Raw genomic sequence first — 18,847 nt, 5'->3', positions numbered from 1 at the left:
CCATAGTGGTTGGACCAGTTTGCACTCCCACCAACAGTGCACAAGAGTTCCTTTTTCTCCACATCCTCGCCAACATTTGTTGTTGCTAGTTTTTTTAATATGTGCCATTCTCACTGGTGTGAGATGGTATCTCATGGTAGTTTTGATTTGCATTTCCCTGATTACAAGTGATGTTGAACATTTTTTCATATGTCTGCTGGCCATTTGCATTTCCTCTTCAGAGAAGTTTCTTTTTAGCTCTTCTGCCCATTTTTTGACTGGATTATTTTCTTTGTTGTTGCTGAGTCTCATCAGCTCTTTGCAGATTTTTGTGATCAGTCCTTTATCATTAGTGTTGGGTGCAAAAATGTTCTCCCAGTTGGTGGGGTTTCTCTTTGTTTTTGTTATTGTCTCTTTTGCTGTGCAAAAGCTCTTTAATTTGATGTAGTCCCAGCTGTTTATCTTTCTCTTCACTATCACTGCTTTGGGTGATGTGTCTGTAAAGATGTCTTTGATGTGCAAATCCCGTAGTGTTTCGCCTATATTTCCTTCTATGTATTTTATGGTTTCAGGTCTTATGTCTAGTTCTTTAATCCATTTTGAGTTGATTTTTGTGTATGGTGTGAGGTAGTGGTCAAGCTTCATTCTTTTGCATGTAGCGACCCAGTTTTCCCAGCACCATTTATTGAACAATCTTTCTTTGCTCCAATGCATAGTCTTTGCTCCTTTGTCAAAGATTAGTTGACCATAAATCTGTGGGTTTATTTCTGGATTTTCTATTCGATTCCATTGGTCTGTATGTCTGTTCTTGTTCCAATACCATGCAGTTTTGATGATTATGGCTTTGTAGTATAGTTTGAAGTCTGGGAGTGTGATACCTCCATTTCCTTCTTTTTTTTTCAGTAGAGCTTTGGCTATTCGGGGTTTTTGGTGATTCCATATGAATTTCATCAATAATTGTTCTATTTCTTTGAAGAATGCCATTGAGATTTTGATTGGAATAGCATTGAATCTGTATATTGCTTTTGGTAGGATGGCCATTTTAATAATGTTTATTCTTCCAATCCATGAGCAGGGGATGTCTTTCCATTTCTTTGTGTCTTCTTCTATTTCTTTTAACAGTGTTTTATAGTTTTCTTTGTATAGGTCCTTTACCTCTTTTGTTAGATTTATTCCCAAATATTTGATTTTTTTTGTTTCGATAATAAAAGGGGTGGTTTTTTTGATTTCTTCTTCTTCAGATTTATTGTTTGTGTATAGGAAGGCTACTGACTTTTGCGTGTTGATTTTGTATCCTGCCACTTTACTGAATTGATTGATGAGTTGAATTAGTTCTTCTGTGGAGATTTTGGGGTTCTCTATGTATATTATCATATCATCTGCAAATAGTGATAGTTTGACTTCTTCTTTTCCTATTTGGATTCCTTGGATGTCTTTCTCTTGTCTTATTGCTCTGGCTAGGACTTCCAGTATTATATTGAAAAGCAGTGGTGAGAGTGGACATCCTTGTCTTGTTCCAGATCTTAATGGAATTGCTTTCAGCTTTTCACCATTGAGAATGATACTGGCTGTTGGCTTGTCATAGATGGCCTTTATGATGTTGAGGTATGTTCCTTGTATCCCAAGAATTTCAAGGGCTTTTATCATGAATGGGTGTTGCACTTTGTCGAAAGCTTTCTCAGCATCTATTGATATTATCATATGGTTTTTATATTTCTTTTTGTTGATGTGTTGGATAACGTTGATTGATTTTCGGATGTTAAACCATCCTTGTGCCCCTGGAATGAATCCAACTTGGTCGTGGTGAATTATCTTATGGATACATTGTTGGATTCTGATAGCTAAAATTTTATTGAGGATTTTTGCATCAGTGTTCATTAGGGATATTGGCCTATAGTTTTCCTTTTTTGTGTTGTCCTTATTCGGTTTTGGTATTAGTGTAATATTGGCTTCATAGAACATGTTTGGTATTGTCCCTTCCTTCTCAATTTTTGGAAGAGTTTGTGAAGGATAGGCACTAATTCGTCTCTGAATGTTTGGTAGAAAGGAATTCAGTTTTTTAAATGAGCCCATTCTTGGTATCTGAGTCATAGAAGCTTAAAACATTAGTAGTGCCTGAGAGAATAGCAGAATTCTTAGGATTGTGGTTCTTTGGTCAAGTTAATTCCTTTTGCGATTAAAATGCACATCTTTTAATTGTTGAGACTTTATTTTAGGAAATGCAATTAATTGAATCTGACAAGCCAGAAAATAGGTAAACCTATAAATAAGTAGATATTTATTAGAGTTTATTATCAATTAGAAGGACTTGCTTATTATGCTGAGAAAATACAGCACCATTTCTGATAAAATGTATTTTAAATTGTTTAAATAATAGTGGATGAAAAAAGGAGCTATGTAATTCACTCTGTAAACACTGCTCCGCAGGGTTCAGTGTCTTTGTCGTTGGCGTGGCTGATGTTGACTACAATGAGCTTGCCAACATAGCCAGCAAACCAAGCGAAAGGCACGTGTTCATTGTGGATGACTTTGAATCTTTTGAGAAGATAGAAGACAACCTCATTACATTTGTCTGTGAAACTGCCACTTCAAGTAAGTCAGGATCCATGTGGATCCATAACCTCACTTGTTTGGAAAAGTAACTGTTTAGTGGACAATTCCCTATCCTATTCGAGAACGAGTCTTTGCATAAATAGGTCCTGGGAAATCACTTGAGATCCTGATGAATCATTATTCCTACTGAGACCATGTGAAATGTGTGCTTGTCATCGGTTCATTTTTAGCATTGAAGATATAATACTCCTTGTATGGAAATAAAGTGCTTTGATATATCCTTTTCCCACCATCCCCATGCCTGCAATATTTCACTAAATTAACATTCATCTTAGAAATGTTTTTATAGACGACATTTTTGTGAGATGAAGGTTTTTTCTATTAGTAATCAATTGGTATTTATTCTGTCAACATCTGTGCTTCAAAGAGCAATGAAAAAAATTGACATCTGTGTGTGGGTGTGTGTGTGTGCATGCTCCATTGAAATTCACTTAGTTTCCATTTGGGTTTTTTGGGGGTATATTTTTTTCTTGCTAAACCAAGATCTCAAGTTCAATTTTTAAAATATAGTGAAGGAAAAAATTGCATGACAAGTAAAGATGGATTGTTATTTTATCTTCTTCCCTAATCATTAGCACAGATCCTAGAGATATGAATTATGGAGGCAGTTATGTAGCTAAGATCCTTGATCTTAGGAAGGTCTATGGTCTATAAGTATTGTATTTTCCCTTACTAAACTCTGTATTAAAAACACAGAATGCTGGTGAGAGGTGGCAGTAGCAAACAAATCTCAGGGTTTACTAGGAAAACTTCCCTGAAGCTTAGAATGGACCTGCACTAGTGAAAGTGGGAAGAGCTGTCTCCCCCCACTTCAGGTGGCCCTGAAACCTACTCTCCACATTCTCAGCTTTGGGGCCCTCTGGGACCCAGCGTAAAAGCTGTCACACACACACACACACAGCTGTTATGTAATATATAGCAGCCACTGTGAAGCTTGGGGCTGTGGCAGAGAAAGAGTTGGATAGGGACAAATTTCTATCTTCGCATAAATCTAAAATTTCTTGGGAGAAAAGTTCTTCAATCCATTGAAAAATATCTGAAAAATTTCCCCTTTAATTCATTTTTGCTACTTGTAAGAACACTGTAAAATTCCAAAGGGGCGGGAGAATGTTGAGAAAACACTGCTTATAGTGGTCAATAGATATTCTCTCTTATAAGTTTACAAGAAAGGTTAGTTTTTATAAATGACTGCACAACTTTGTTACTTTATATATGTATGTGGCTGCCTTCTGGGATATAGAATGTTTGTGTATCAGGTCAGTGAGTTGTACTAAAGCACCCTGTATGTTGCAGGTTGCCCTCTCATTTACTTGGATGGCTATACCTCACCAGGTAAGCATTTGTACCTTGGGCTAATTTATTTCAGGATTTAACAAATATAATAATATGATTTCATTTCAATACCTTCTTTTCTTTTTTTATGTAAAGGTTTTAAGATGCTTGAAGCATACAACCTGACAGAAAAGAATTTTGCTTCTGTACAAGGAGTCTCTTTGGAGTCAGGTTCTTTCCCCAGCTATTCAGCTTACAAGCTTCAGAAGAACGCCTTTGTGAATCAGCCTACAGCGTGAGTGTGACAACAGGAGGTCCTTTTTTCTTTAATGGGTGACACACTTTTCTGAGATTCTTGGAATCTGTGCTGACTTCTGAGAATCCTGGGACTTTAGCGATGACAGAAGACTCCTTAAGGACAACATTGTCTAGTTTCCTTAAATAGAGTTGGGTTGTGTCTTCTATCAGGTCGCACAGGAGACTAGGACTCAAGTCTTGCTATTCTCACATCCAAGAATCTCAACCTGGTTTTGTGGTCCTGTGAATGACTGGCCCCTTTGAACTGAAGGCTTGGAATGCAGTTATGCTTCTTCTAAGGGAGGCTGTTTAAACAGGAAGGCAACTTATTATTTTGAACATTTCTCCCTGTGGTGCAGAGGAACTGGATGGAGTGAGAGCAGAATGCGAGCAGGCCTACTTTTTAGTGTTTCAGACCTCCAAAAGATGAAAGACTTTGGTGGTTTGGCTTGTCCATGATCTGACAGGCAGTGGTTAGTTTTTATTGGCCAATGCTTTAGCAATCTGTTGGGTAGCTCGAGATGTTATTTTATTTCATGAAACCTTGCACCTGGCCATGATAACCAAAATATGTATTTCTTATTCATTAAAATGAGAACATTTTAATGTTGAAAGGTATGTGTTTGGCAATGTATGGAGAGAAAAAAACAGGAAGAAATAAAGCTTTAAGAAACTTAAGACAGGGTCAGAAAATGATGTCTGAAATTTGAAATACCCTCAGAAAGCTGATGGAAAATTCAGACTAAAACCAAAGCTAATTTCTTTTAAAGAAGTACAGATTGTATTGTTGCAGTTTGACCAAACCAAGTTCTTTCTTTTATGGCTGACCACATTGGTTCACAGTTTTAGATTTTTTCACTGTTCCTTAAGACCCAGTGTTTAACCCGCAGACACCTCGAATTAGGATTCCTACATTTTAACTTTGAAAGCCTGTGTTCTCTAAAGAGTCAAAACTTGTGACTGAAAAGGTCATAAATGCAATTAAATTATTCATTTCATGGGCACTCATTCAGAAAGAAGGAGAAAAATGGCTAGGTGAGAGACAAATTAATACAGAGAAGATATTTTTAACATGGCTTAGTATGAAGAGAATAGGATCTTGAATGTGCAAAAGTCATCATGTCAGCTTTTCCATAGCATGTGTTTTAAGAAGCAGGCCGCATTGTGTTCCAGAGGTAATACTGGTATGTGGTAGTAGGATATACCTCAAGATATATTCTGGGGGCCTCCTTGGTGGCGCAGGCGATTGAGCGCCACACTATGTAGCTGTCCGCAACTTCTTCAGTGCGGGTTTGATCCAGGCCGGCTGGCAAGAATCCCACATGGTGAAGCAGACCTCTCCTGTCTTACCCGCTGCTCCCCTCAGCAGTGTATTTCATCAGTCTGCCTATTCTGTTCCCCACTCTGTCTCTGGTAAATCCTCTCACCCTCCTGTGCATCTGGCCTGTACCCTGGTTCTTGTATAAAAATAAAAAATAAATCTTAAAAAAAAGAGAGAGAGAGATATATTCTGGATCCTTTTTCAGAATTTGTGGAGGAATAGCTTCTTTCTGTCAAAAGTTAACGATGAAGGCCTTCAGTATTATTAAATGGTCTCAGACAAAAACCCATCAGTTCCACCTCAGGGATTCCCCAGAATAACGGTAGGCTCAATTCAGGGAAAGACTCATGGGAACACATTTTTTTTTTTTTTTGTCTAAAAGCCTAAATGCCAAGAAATACTTCCTTTTAATCGAATCACATCCATTTATCATCATTGGATGTTTTCACATGCCTTAACATTTATTGTTGGTTTTGTTTTAGAGAACATATGAACTTCTGGAGATTATTTGATTTCAAAAGAGAAATTTGGAAGTATGAAAAATATTAGAGATTAGAGAGAGAAATTAAAATCATCTTACTTAAAACCAATCCTGGCATTGGAAATTAAGTGTATTTAGTAAAATTCATTTTCTTTAAATCACAAACATTGATATAATATTTATCACTTTAAAATTATTCTATAATTTTTATATTTCTGGAGAAAATTAATTATTAGCAATAGTATAAGAGATCATTTGGGAATTTTTCAGATTTTTGTGACTTTTTCAGATTATAAATAATCTATTATTCACACATGTTGGAACTTTAGTGTTTGTTTTTTGATGTTTTTTGTAAATTTTCCCTTCTAGTATGTAGCCAATTTATCATAAATGGCTCTAATAATATCTAGAATGAAATTCTGGTCCAAAAGTTTAAAATATTCTCTATTTCTGATGAGAAATCCTTCTTTACTCATCCATTCATTCATTCATTTATTTTGCTTTATTCTACAGAGATCTACACCCAAATGGACTCCCGCCTTCATACACAATTATATTACTGTTTAGACTTCTTCCAGAAACTCCCACTGACCCTTTTGCAATTTGGCAAATCACAGACAGAGACTACAAACCACAAGTTGGAGTAATTGCAGATCGTAAGGAATTTTACCTTATTTTAAGGCACATGCGTATATATTTTTATTATGTTCCTTTTTCCTTCTCTTTTTCTTTAAGAAACTTTTGAATATATAGATATACACACATGTATTTGCTTGACATGTGTTTTTTGTGTTTAAAACTTTTGAAATATAACATATCAGTAAGTATTCTAAGTACATTTTATCTCAATTAAAAATGTTGCATTTTTTTGTAATCACTCCAACAAATTTGCTAATACTTTCAATATAAAGTATATCATGCCTGTGATTTAATAATAATCATATGTTGATTACAGCTTCTAGCAAGACATTATCATTCTTTAATAAGGATACAAGAGGCGAGGTGCAAACTATTACATTTGACACTGATGAAGTGAAGACATTATTTTATGGAAGTTTTCATAAGGTAAAAAGAAGATTTCTGGTTATTTACAGAAAAAAGAAATATGACTTAAAAATTTTAACTAATTTTATTATTTATTTTATTATGATTTATTTTTGTTTTTTAAAATGTCAAGTTAAATTGGTAGAAGTATAGCTATGTCTTTTAAAAACAAAATCTTATTTAGTGAAATTGATTAATTCAAAGAAAATTTAAAATAAAACAATGATTCTACTAGCCTAAAGATAACTACAGTTAGCATTTTGGTATATTTCCAATGCTATACCTTTTCAAAATGTGAATTATGTTGTATATACAATATTACATATCTATTTTTTCTACCTACTATTTTATTGTGAACCTTTATGTCATTTAGTTTCAAAAATTTGATTTTGATAAATTAAAATGTATTTTAATTGATAAAATAATTCTTTTATAGAGCATAGTAGGCTCTTTCTGTTTGCTGGTTTATTGAAATCTACAAACATGCTAGTCCAAAAGTTATCATGATCCACCAAAATAATCAGCATAAATGTGTATAAGATTAACTTTTACACAAACACCCTGAAGAACTTGCTAAAAAAATTCTTATTAAAAGATCTAAGTCACATGAGTAGGGCGATTAGCTCTTTAATTAATTTGTTGTATGCAATATCTAGAGGATAATTGAAGCTTTCTATGAAGCTTCTAAAGGATGAGTGACAAATTAGAATACTGAAATTGGGAGCATTAGAAATGAAAGGGACAATTTATGTTGAGAATTATTTTTTAAAGTTATTTGCTTCATTCATCAGGTTACAGGAGTTAACTTGTGTAGAAAAGATCTAAAATTTCTCTAGTATGGTGTTCAGAAAGATTAGTCTTCACAGGGCCTCCCCTGTTGAAGCGGTTGAGCAGTTGAGCGCTGCTGTGAAGCTGTCTGCAGCCTCTGCAGCGCCAGATTGATCCCAGCTGGCTGGCGAGGGTCCCACATGGCGCCGCAGACCTCTCCTGTTGCGCCCACTGCTCCTTTAGCAGTGTATTTCATCAGTCTGCCTGCTCTGTTCCCAGCTCTGTCTCTGGTGAATCCTCTCACCATCCCGTGCATCTGGCCTGTACCCCTGTTCTTGTATAAAATAAATAAATAAATCTTTAAAAAAAAAGATTAGTCTTCACACATAAAGGCAGTTTAATCAAATTCTCAAGTGAAAATTGAGGAACTTTTTTTCACTTGAGTAAATTTAACTGGACTTTTTGCCAATTTTACTCTTGACAATCTTGGTTTCTTTCTAAAAATATTTTCTTATTCATGAATTATATTTTCAGTAGAGGGCAAGGGACTTTCCTTGCAGAGCTCAAAGAGGCTTCAGTGTGAGAAGAGACACATTAGTGAGAAGTCAAAAAAAAAAAAAAATCTTCATATAATGGCAGACTTAACAATTCACAGGCACTCATGGTAACGTGCAGTAAAATAAAGCCTTATTGCAAAAGCAAATTTTAGATTGACTTTATTATTATCTTCAACCAAAATTCATTTGATAATAAATGGCAAAATTCTTATGAACGTTTTGGCTCATTGGTATACCTATTAAACTTATATTTGAATAGCTTGCTAAAAGGACTATTCATTATTTTTTATCCACACCCACTGAAAATGTTAGAAATTTAGTCTTTATTAACCAGTTGATAACCATTTAGGAACTATTATTTCTTAATTTCCACCTTTCATGGAATGTTTCATTTTACATGAACAAAAGGCAGATTTTGTAGAAGACTATAGAGACAATCATTAATTCTTGCAAATCAAGATAATTATTTCTTTGACATTCCATTGTTTATTTATCTTTATAGAGTGGTATTTATTTCTAGGTCTTACAGAATACCTCTTCCTCCTCATAAGCTCTACTCCCTCAATACCTTCTTTAAAACTCTGTCATAGTTTCTCCTCTCCTTTTTTTGTTACTGTCTTTTCCCCTCTTTCATTCTCCAAATTTCATTCATTTAAGCTACTCTCAATATATCCCACGGATTCAAGAACCAAGTTCAATTTCTATTGGCTATTTACGTTCTTTGCAATCCAAGGATTCAAACACTTTTCTTTCATTTTCCATCTAATTTGAGAACTGAAGTTCTTCAGCCATTAGCATGAAACTGAGGGGTCTACCATGATAGCAGGAAAATAGTGAAAACGATAGGCAGGGATCTTCTTGAGGATTCTCGTCTCCATTTGTGTGTAATGACACAGATTAAAGTGAGAAGTTTATAAGATGAAAAATGATATAGGTAAAAACTAACGTTTTAGGGAATGGCAGGGTTTGGAAAGGGAGATGAGTTGTCAAGAGTGTTCTTTCCTATTTCTTTCTACTAGTCTGTAACCAACAATGTTTTACAGTTGGGAAATAGTCCCTAAATACTTTGGACAATGTTCTACAGATGAAGAACTCACTCTGAAATGATATTACTCATGTATTTAAAAATGTAGTAAAACACATTGAAGAAATTAAATAAAAATATGTTTTAGCATGTGTTTCATTACAGTGAGCTTTGAATGACAAGTGTATTGGGAATGATTTTGTTATAAAGTAAGAATTTTGAATTTGAAATATTTTTTCTGGTTACTGTGATTTTTCAAATACTTTGTGGATGTTTGTCTTTGAGATTGTTTATAGAACAGCCAGCAAATAAGTTTTAGTTCTTATTAGATGATAAATACCTTGGGAATACTTGTATGATGTTCTTGAATCTAATATTAGGTGATTGCTCTGGGGACATTAAAAGTTTTTCTTATTTTTGGTAAGCCACATACCACTTTATATAAAAGCAATATATAACTCATATTTTCCACTTATAGGTGCACTAAATTAGTGTTTTGGTGGTGAATCAGTATAGGAGAAATATTTACTGATTAAAACCATCTTTAGAAATTGTTCTTATGTTTATTGACTCAAAGCATTTAAGGAAATTTCCATTTCTTTTAACTTAGAGTCAAACTTTTTAAAGTCATTAAGTGCTTACTTGAGTATTTGTACTGTGATAAATAGAAACTATGACCATCACTGTACGCTCAGATTACCTGTAACTTCTTTACATTGTTTAAATACAAATCTTCTATTAATTATCTGTTCTAATAGCTTTTTTAACATTTCAAGTGTCCTCAATATTAGACAAAAAAATAAATCAATGTGAACTTGTTTCTTTATAAAGAAGTTGAATCCTGAATTTTATTGATTTCCAGAGTTGAATTTTTTAGAAGATGTGCTAAATTTTTACTATGTTAGGTATCTATATATATAGGGTGCAAGTTCTTTTTTGCCTGAGATCAGGGAATAATAAGTTTAAAATTGAATTTAACAAAATTAATGGAGGACAGATGAGGGTATAGAGATATATATAAATAATTATATAGAGATAAATATAAATAATTTTTATATAGATATATAAATAATTATATATATCCAAGTATAGAGATATATAAAAATAATTTATTAATTTCTGTTTGATTAGTTCTTTATAGTTTACAAATTTATCTCATCTGCCACATTTCCTCTGAGAAATGCAGTGGGAAAATAAGAAATTACGCCTGTATATGTGGCTGAAGAAAACTGAGATACAGAGAGGTTAAGTGGCTTATCTAATTTCAAGTTGTTAATAAATGACGTTATTGACATTGTAATCTGGATTTTCAGTCAAAAACTTGATTTTGGATGAGAATAGCTTAAAGAAAATGCTATTTTTATTTATTTAATTTATTTATTTCATTTTTTTGATCTGTGATCTGAAATTTGCAAAAGCTAGCCAATTTGTTGGTAGAAATTTTATAATGGAAACAAATGCTCATTTTTAGGTTCATATTGTAGTGACTTCAAAAAGTGTTAAGATTTACATAGACTGCTATGAAATTATAGAAAAGGACATCAAAGAAGCTGGAAATATCACAACCGATGGTTTTGAAATTCTTGGAAAACTGCTTAAAGGAGAGAAGAGATCAGCCACAGTAAGTAACACATTTTAAATCTTCTGGGTACCTTGTGAATTGAAAGGACATTTTTAAAAGCAACTCAGTGAGATTTTCTTCCTCCTTGGTGAGTTTTAAATTACTAAATTTTTTGTTCACATTGAATCATTGGAAAAGTTACATTGAGAAAATACAGAAATGACAGAGCATAATAATGCATTTCACCATTAGAAACAAAATAAGATGTGAGAGCATCAAAAAACATCATGTTATCATCTTGAAACAGGATAAAATAGTAATAGCTGCCAAGATAACCAGAGAAATAAAAAATAATTCATTTTTTGTTATTCAAAGACACTAATTATTAGTACACACTTGTGCAGTCAGGACTTTGAACATGTGTGGACATTGGCTGTGACCATTACTGAAACCCAGGCTCCCTCACAGCGGGTCAGGTCTGTCTCCGAAGGAAGATCAGTGTGGAGGGGCAGCCAGCTGACTGCAGCACTCTCAGTTTCATTTCCGAAGCTTGAGGCGGGAGTGTGCCTCCTTCATTTCCAATGTTATCAGCTAACACAATTTTAAATGTAAGGCTTTCACTGTACCAGGATTATTAAGTTCCTGTCAAATGTCACTCAATAACAATATTGTTCTAAAAGCAAAGTTAACCATCTTGATTCCCCTATTTTTAATTGAATTTATTTAGTTTTCTTCCTTCCACAGAATTCTCTTCTCCTAATTTCAGAAATGAAATCTATAATGTAGAAACAGCTAGTGCAAATGTAATATAATTATTATGAAAATCCAGACTTTGTTGAACATTGGGACAGTTACATTAGGTTTTTAATAGAATGGCTACATCCAAGCAATTATTTCCTTTTTATCAAAAATTTGTTTTTTAAAATGTAAAAAGAGAAAATATTTACTCTTTTGAAATAGTGAAAATATTTACTCTTTTGAGACAGTGAAAATATTTACTCTTTTGAGACAGTAGCCACACATATGATTATATAATCTCTAGTTTTAAAAATTAATGAAAAGAAGAGCATCAATTTTAGAATAAGTGAGGAATGGCTTTTTAATATTAATTATTTCTTTTTAGGGCCAGTTTACTTAATTATCTATTAATTTTAAAATTATATATTTTATTTTTTGTTTATTTTTAGTTGAAGTAATACTAGGGCTAGTGTTACTTTTCTACAAGGGTAGACTTCAAAATTGATTTAAACATTAAATGAAAATTTAAAACACTCATAAAACAAGCATTAAAGAAATCAGTGCCCTCTTACAAAACTCAAGCATTTCATTTTAACCAAGGAAGTGAACCAGAGTGGGAATTTCACAAAGGCATTTTGCTTCACTTTTTCTCTTAAGCATAGGTTTTTGTGTTCTTTTCTTGTGAAATGAGGATCACTTTACCCTCAAAGACTTGCATCCTTAAGCAAGTCTATGTGAGAAGTTGACAGTGGTTAAAATGCAGAAACGTTAATATAAAATGTTTTTCATGCATCTTTAGCTGATGTTGCTGTTGGTTGTTTGCAGTTCCAAATCCAGAATTTTGACATTGTCTGCAGTCCAGTGTGGACCAGTAGAGACAGATGCTGTGATATTCCCTCTAGGGTAAGTAAAACAGAACTGAATCCTGTTTTTGTTTAAGAGACCCCCCAGGAATAAACTCTTATGACGTAGATGGTCTGTGAGAGGAAGTAGCACTCAGCAGCTGCATCTCCATAATGGAGCCAAGGGACCAGCATTCTGTGCATGTACATCAGCTATCAGAGGTCAGGTCAGTGACCCTCCTGTGGAAGCTAGGAATGCACAAGACCACATCTGGAAATTCTCCCTAACAGCCAGGATGGTTATATATAGTTAGAAAAGTCCAGCTGAGTCAGTGTGTTTGATAGATCTATTTATTGCAACCCTGTCCTCTTACTTGTAAAATATCAACATTTTGCAGAATAAGCTATCACCCCTTTTATTACCTAAGGTTCATGGCAAGAATACCATATCTTTTTTGAGATGACTTTTCTCCATAGTATCTGTGTGACAATAGTAGTTACAAAGTTGAATGCTGATGATGGATTGAAGCTTTTGGCAAACAACGAACTGTACACATACACAGGATTAGTGTGCATTATTTATTCAACAGATATTTACTGTGCACTTATTATAAGCCAGGTTTACAGCAGTGAAAAGTGAATATTCTAGTGAAAGAGTGGGGGAGACAAAGAATAAACAAGTAGATATATACTGTGTTAGAGAGTGAAAGTCCTAGGATGCAAAACAAATCTGTATAGGGAGATAGATGAGAACCAGGTGGGGACCACTAGCCCTCAGTGATAAAGTGAGATTTAAGCAGAGTCCTGAATTTAGTGAGGGGGCAAGCGATGTGGATGAAGAAAGAAGAGCATTCCAGACTGAGGGAAATGTAAATGTACAAGCCTTAAGGCCACAGCGTGTCCCAAATATCTGAGAAACTAAGTCTATCAGTTGGGGTGAGGCAGAGTGAATGGGAGAAGGAAGGTGGTGACAATGAAATGACTGGTGGTGGGGTGTTGGCTTGAAAACATAGCAGGCCTGGTAGTCCATGGGCAGATCTTGAGATATGACTCTGACTGAAATGGGGATCCATAACTGGGATAGTCAGCATTTCTCCAACACTGGATTAGAGAAAACTGGATTAAACTACCAGTGGTCTCAGTGATTTTATAAATATTTGTCAAGAGAGGTTTCCTGAAGTAAAACATACAACAACAAACAAGATTCAGCTTAAGACTATCTATTGATGACATTATTTCTTCAAGTTGGGAAACAGATTTCCTTGTGTAAAAAAGCAAAGTCGGGATGGGGGACAGGATGTCATTTTTACTTTAAATTCATAGGTAAATATTTTTTTCTGAAATTTTAGAGAGATGAAGCAAAATGCCCTGCTCTTCCAAATGCTTGTACCTGCACACAGGACAGTGTTGGGCCACCAGGACCACCAGGGCCTGCGGTAAGGAAAGGGAAAGTGTCCCTTTCGTTTTTCTTGTAAAATCTTTGAATTATCATCCTTTCTCCAGTGTGAGTGTATAATATGCTTTCAGCCACCAGTGCTTTCTGGAACAGAGCAAGCCAGATTGCATACCATTTTTGTAGTGTGTTTTGAGATCTGGAATAGAGTAAATCATGAAGATATCCACACAAGATCCAATGACATTGGCTAGTTGGTGAGATTTTGTCTTAAAGATGTGAATAGGTTTTCATGTGTAACCATCTAATTTTGAAAATTCCTTGCATCTGCTGAAAGCTTCTGATATGTATGTTTTTAAGACATGTTTGAGAGGTTAACTTTTACCACTTGCTCAAAACCTAGGATATGTGGGTCTTATGCAGTGGACAAACATGACAATAACTGATAAAGAACATAATCAGTATAAATGATGATATTATACACTCTGGGTTAAATTATCTGGGTTTGGAATAATTTAAGTAAGAAGACTATCACCACAGTTTGTCATAGAAGGAGAGACCAAGAAAGTACAAAGCAAAAACATTGACCATGTAGTCAGTGATATATCTCATTCACTAATGTAACACATCTTGATTAACATGAGTAGCTCAGAGATTCTCAGAATGCTAAATTTTACTATACTTGGGTCATAACAAATAATGCAGATTAATTTTAGATTAGTTGCAACCAGCTCCTAACATACAAAATCAAAACATCACTGGAATTACATCATTTACTTTTTATTAACATTTTATCGACTTACCTAATGCGTATTTGTAAATTGTAAAATTTTGTCTTGGTAGTGACTGAGAGATGATGCTTTTGAGAAGTAGGGATCCTTTCCCCTCTTGTTGTGAGATTAGATGTCACTACAGTATTTTTTTCCTTTTTGTTCAGAGGTTTCTGAATTCCTGTTACTTAAATACATGTTCTGAGATTCTGAGAGATTTACAGAATCTTTCTTTTTGCATATTGTTTTCTCCAAAGAATAAATAAACATAACTTCAAAATAGGTTTTTCTCTTGAATTAAGTAATGGTTGCCTTTTTGCATAAATATCAAATTTTCAATTAACTTGGACATTTACTACAAATAAGGAAATATCCAGATTCAAAAATGAGAAACCTAGCATGTACAAAGTTTTGAAATTTTCACTCCTCACATATTTCTTTGATATGAAATATTTACTTCAATATTTTGTAACAGTAACTATAAGTATTTTAGAATTGCAGCAATATTGCCTGGAGTATTGCTTCTTGAAGCAATTTTTATATATCGACTTCTCCCTACTTGCCTTGTGTTCATACTAAAATGTGCTCTTACTATGTATTTTAGGGAGGACCTGGTGCTAAAGGTCCCAGAGGTGAAAGAGGTATCAATGGGGCAGTTGTAAGTATATTTTATTTATTTATTTTTTTGAAGAGGTATTTATTTATGCATGTAAGAACTAGGGTGTAGGCCAACAGTTGGGGAGAGGGGTGAGAGGATTTCCCAGAGACAGAGTGGGAAACAAAACAGGCAGATCCACTGAAATACACTGCTGACAGGAGCAGTGGGTGAGACACTAGAGGTCTGCTGAGCCATGTGTGTAGCTCCCTGGCCGGAGATCGAACTCGTGCTGCATAGGCTGCGGATAGCTTCATAGTGCTGTGCTTAACCCCTTGCACCACCAGGGAGGCCCTGTAAGTATATTTTAGAGTACATTTAAATTTTCATCTACATGTTGAAGACTGGTTGTTCAATATTTCTGTTACGGGGGTGTGTTGAGCAAGTATGTTCAAGTTTAGTGTACCTTTGGTATTATAGTGACCTCTGTCTTGTTTCCAGAGATCAAAACGATGGGTTAGACTAGCCAGGGTAAGAAATATCTAAAGTATCACATTGCTGTAGGAATTGCACGTGGAGATCTGTGGGAGAACCTAAGGACTCTGCCGGCACATGGGGATGCAGAGGGGGTGGCCTGGCCAATCTATTGGAAGACCCTACAGGAAACAATCCTGCTAGAGAATTGGGGAGGACTGGGAGCAGTTCTGGTGTTTTGTTGTTCATCTGTCTCAGAGAAAGAGTTGTGTGGTCAATCTGTGTTCACTTGGACCTCATTGGCCCCTTCTCCCAGTGCCACACTGGCCTTGTAGGAGACAACTCAGGCCTCTTAGGGGAATATTTTATGAAGATAATGTATAGTCTTAATATTACTATAATCACACTAATGATAAATTAATCCAGTTAGGGAAGGGGGAAGCTGAGATGCTAACCCAGGTCTGACACCATATTTTTCCACAGTGCAAAGAAGCTCCAGCAGAGTATCTACTCTGTAGATATCTGTCCCTTGTACATCAACATTAGTCCCAGAAGTAAGCCCTAGTCTAAGAGGAATCAAGACTAGCCTAAAATAAGTAAAATCCATTGAAAACTGAGCTTTGCTCTCATATGAATCTATGCATATAAATACATGAATGTTATTCAATGCTTTCTTTTGAAAATCAGCTTCTACTAGTACTTTTATGGAAATTTAAGTGCTCTTGTGAATTTATTGCACTTTTCAGTTGGTCTTTGAATGAGTAGTGAAGGGAAGAAAGGAATGGCATTAATAAATATTTATTAATAAAATAAATGTAGATTTCTAAATGTTTGCAAAAATGGTATGATGCTGGTGTCTTAGAGTTATGAAGTTGGGTTTTTAAGTGGACTTTAGCATTGGAAAGATGTCCTATGACTTTGCGGCTGTTTCTCTCATGTATTTTAGGGACCCCCTGGCCCTCGTGGAGATACAGGTCCTCCAGGCCCTCAGGGTCCCCCAGGTCCCCAAGGACCCAATGGACTCTCTATTCCTGGAGAACAAGTAAGCACAAAAACTTTCTGTACTAAATGAGGGTAGTGAATTAAGATTGAGTTTAACTGCAACATTTTTTATTGTATTTTGTCAAATTCAAATGCTTTCTCAGAGGACTCAACAGGGTTATCCATTGAGATAACTTCCTGTGTCTATAATTTCATATATATAAGTAGTATATAAATAAACTATGTAGAAAAAAATATTGCTACTTATTTGACCTTAATTTTTTTTTTTAAATAAGTAATGCATGTGCTTTTCAATGTCCAGAAAACTTTGAAACTGATTTCAATGTGGGGCAGCCCTGGAGTGTTTTTCTAATCTTTATGACCTCAAGCAAGTGGTGTTCTCTATCTAGGTTATTATTTCTTTCACATTTTTCAAATAAAATTTCTTACCACTTGTTATAAATGCTAATCTGAATTTATAAAATGTGTTTTACATTTTAAAGTTTATACTTAATTAAAAAACTACTTTTTCCTATACCTTAAGATAAAACAAATATAGCCTATGAATAATAAATGATAGCTGCATAGTTCTTAAATTTAAGTTTAAAGTGCATTTTAAGATATCATAATAAATAACAAATACTTCTTTTGGCATTTAGAGGGAAACATAACCCATATTAGAGTCAGAAATAAGACATGTGGAGAAACAGAAATTTTTGCCCCAAATGGTTGACTAGATGGACTTTCAGTTTCTTATATTTCGAAAGGAATTTGACCTTTTCTTACTCTACTACTATTAAATTAGATTTATCAGATTTAAGTAATTCATTTTTATCATTGTAACAATTGTTTTCAAGCTTATACTTATAAAAACCCAAATCATTATTTTCTTAAAACATTTCATTGACTATGTTAAAATTAGCACCAAATTTAAATATGTGAAGTTTTTCCCACCAAAATGAATTCTGTGAAAATTCCTTATGTTAAACTAGGTTCTTTTAAGTGGATTTCTTATCTCAAAATTATCTAAAATTATCCTCTAACATTATAAGTGGGAATTACAATGTTTGTGGTTCAAAAAATGAGTTTCTATCGATAAATGATTTATTCTCCTCCTTTCAAAAACATGCTTACATTGGATTTATGAAGCGACATGACTCATGTCTTCCCTTTGCAGCTAATCTCTGTAAAATGCCTGAGACTGTTTTCCCATTGCTTGCTCTAGGGTCGCCAAGGGATGAAAGGTGATGCTGGAGAACCAGGACTTCCAGGACGATCAGTGAGTTGTTCTTGAAGTTGCCTTTTCTTTCACTTGTCAAGTGTTGTTTGAAAAGCTGCCATTGCAGTGCTTCAAAAGGTGAGCCAAGGTGAAACAGCTGAGCAGAAGCCTGGCCATGTTCTTTATGTGACTGCCATTTCATCCTCTGCTCTTAAGTCTTCATGTCTGTGCTGTACAGTTCTGGTATCTGCTATTGACTGAGCCTCCACAATATGGCTGATATTGTGTTTAGTTCTGTTTTTTTTTTTTTCCAGAACTCCTGAAAATTTTTTTGTTTTCAAACATTTTGAAGAATAACAAGTAACTTTTTTTCATGAAGGAAGTATATTATAGTGTTTTACTTGTTTGTTTCCTTTTGTGTAGGGAACCCCAGGATTACCTGGTCCACCAGGACCAACAGGACCTCCAGGAGATAGAGTAAGTTACCTTGGGAGGCTTCAGTGACCTTGGAAATGGTGTCACATTATTGCTTATTAGTTGAGAATCCTTGGCAATTCCATTTCCATGTCTGGAAATGCAGAGTTCATATGCCTTGTGGAAGGCTGAACGCTACTATCAGCAGCCTACCAAATAGCAGATTTATCTCAAGGCCTAAGAAACAAAATGATGGGACTTTAAGAGACTGCTTGAAATTTTAATTTTGGGGATGTTTTTTATTTTACCATAATCACAAAAAGAGCTCATAAAATAAATTTTAGCTTTTAAATCCTAAAATTGAACTCTTTGTTACGAGGTAGCTTTTACCTAACTCTGACAGTAGTCTTGATTTCCTATGAAGTCAGGAAAAATTTCTCTACATCATTAAATGTTTGAATAGACAACTAGTACTTAATAGGGATTTTACTCAGTTGTTGCAGC

At 34.6% G+C, this 18,847-nt stretch overlaps 1 protein-coding gene across 3 annotated transcripts in view; it reads left to right on the top strand.

Moving 5' to 3' along the window:
* The window catches only part of COL12A1 (collagen type XII alpha 1 chain), a 115,046-nt gene that overhangs the window by 80,506 nt on the left and 15,693 nt on the right, over positions 1-18,847 (top strand). For all 3 annotated transcript variants that reach the window (XM_054698934.1, XM_054698933.1, XM_054698935.1), the window contains 12 exons: positions 2,407-2,571; positions 3,886-3,924; positions 4,021-4,159; positions 6,477-6,619; positions 6,919-7,028; positions 10,828-10,977; positions 12,481-12,558; positions 13,847-13,933; positions 15,265-15,318; positions 16,676-16,771; positions 17,936-17,989; positions 18,353-18,406. In XM_054698934.1, the coding sequence (XP_054554909.1) occupies positions 2,407-2,571; positions 3,886-3,924; positions 4,021-4,159; positions 6,477-6,619; positions 6,919-7,028; positions 10,828-10,977; positions 12,481-12,558; positions 13,847-13,933; positions 15,265-15,318; positions 16,676-16,771; positions 17,936-17,989; positions 18,353-18,406 (1,169 nt within the window). The remainder of the gene's footprint in view (positions 1-2,406; positions 2,572-3,885; positions 3,925-4,020; positions 4,160-6,476; positions 6,620-6,918; positions 7,029-10,827; positions 10,978-12,480; positions 12,559-13,846; positions 13,934-15,264; positions 15,319-16,675; positions 16,772-17,935; positions 17,990-18,352; positions 18,407-18,847) is intronic.

The sequence above is a fragment of the Talpa occidentalis genome, unplaced genomic scaffold, assembly GCF_014898055.3.
Source record: "Talpa occidentalis isolate TD23 unplaced genomic scaffold, MPIMG_talOcc4v2.1 talOcc4.2, whole genome shotgun sequence".
Lineage (NCBI taxonomy): Eukaryota > Metazoa > Chordata > Mammalia > Eulipotyphla > Talpidae > Talpa > Talpa occidentalis.
Note: the sequence above shows the minus strand (reverse complement) of the source record. Positions and strands in the feature narration are given on the sequence as shown.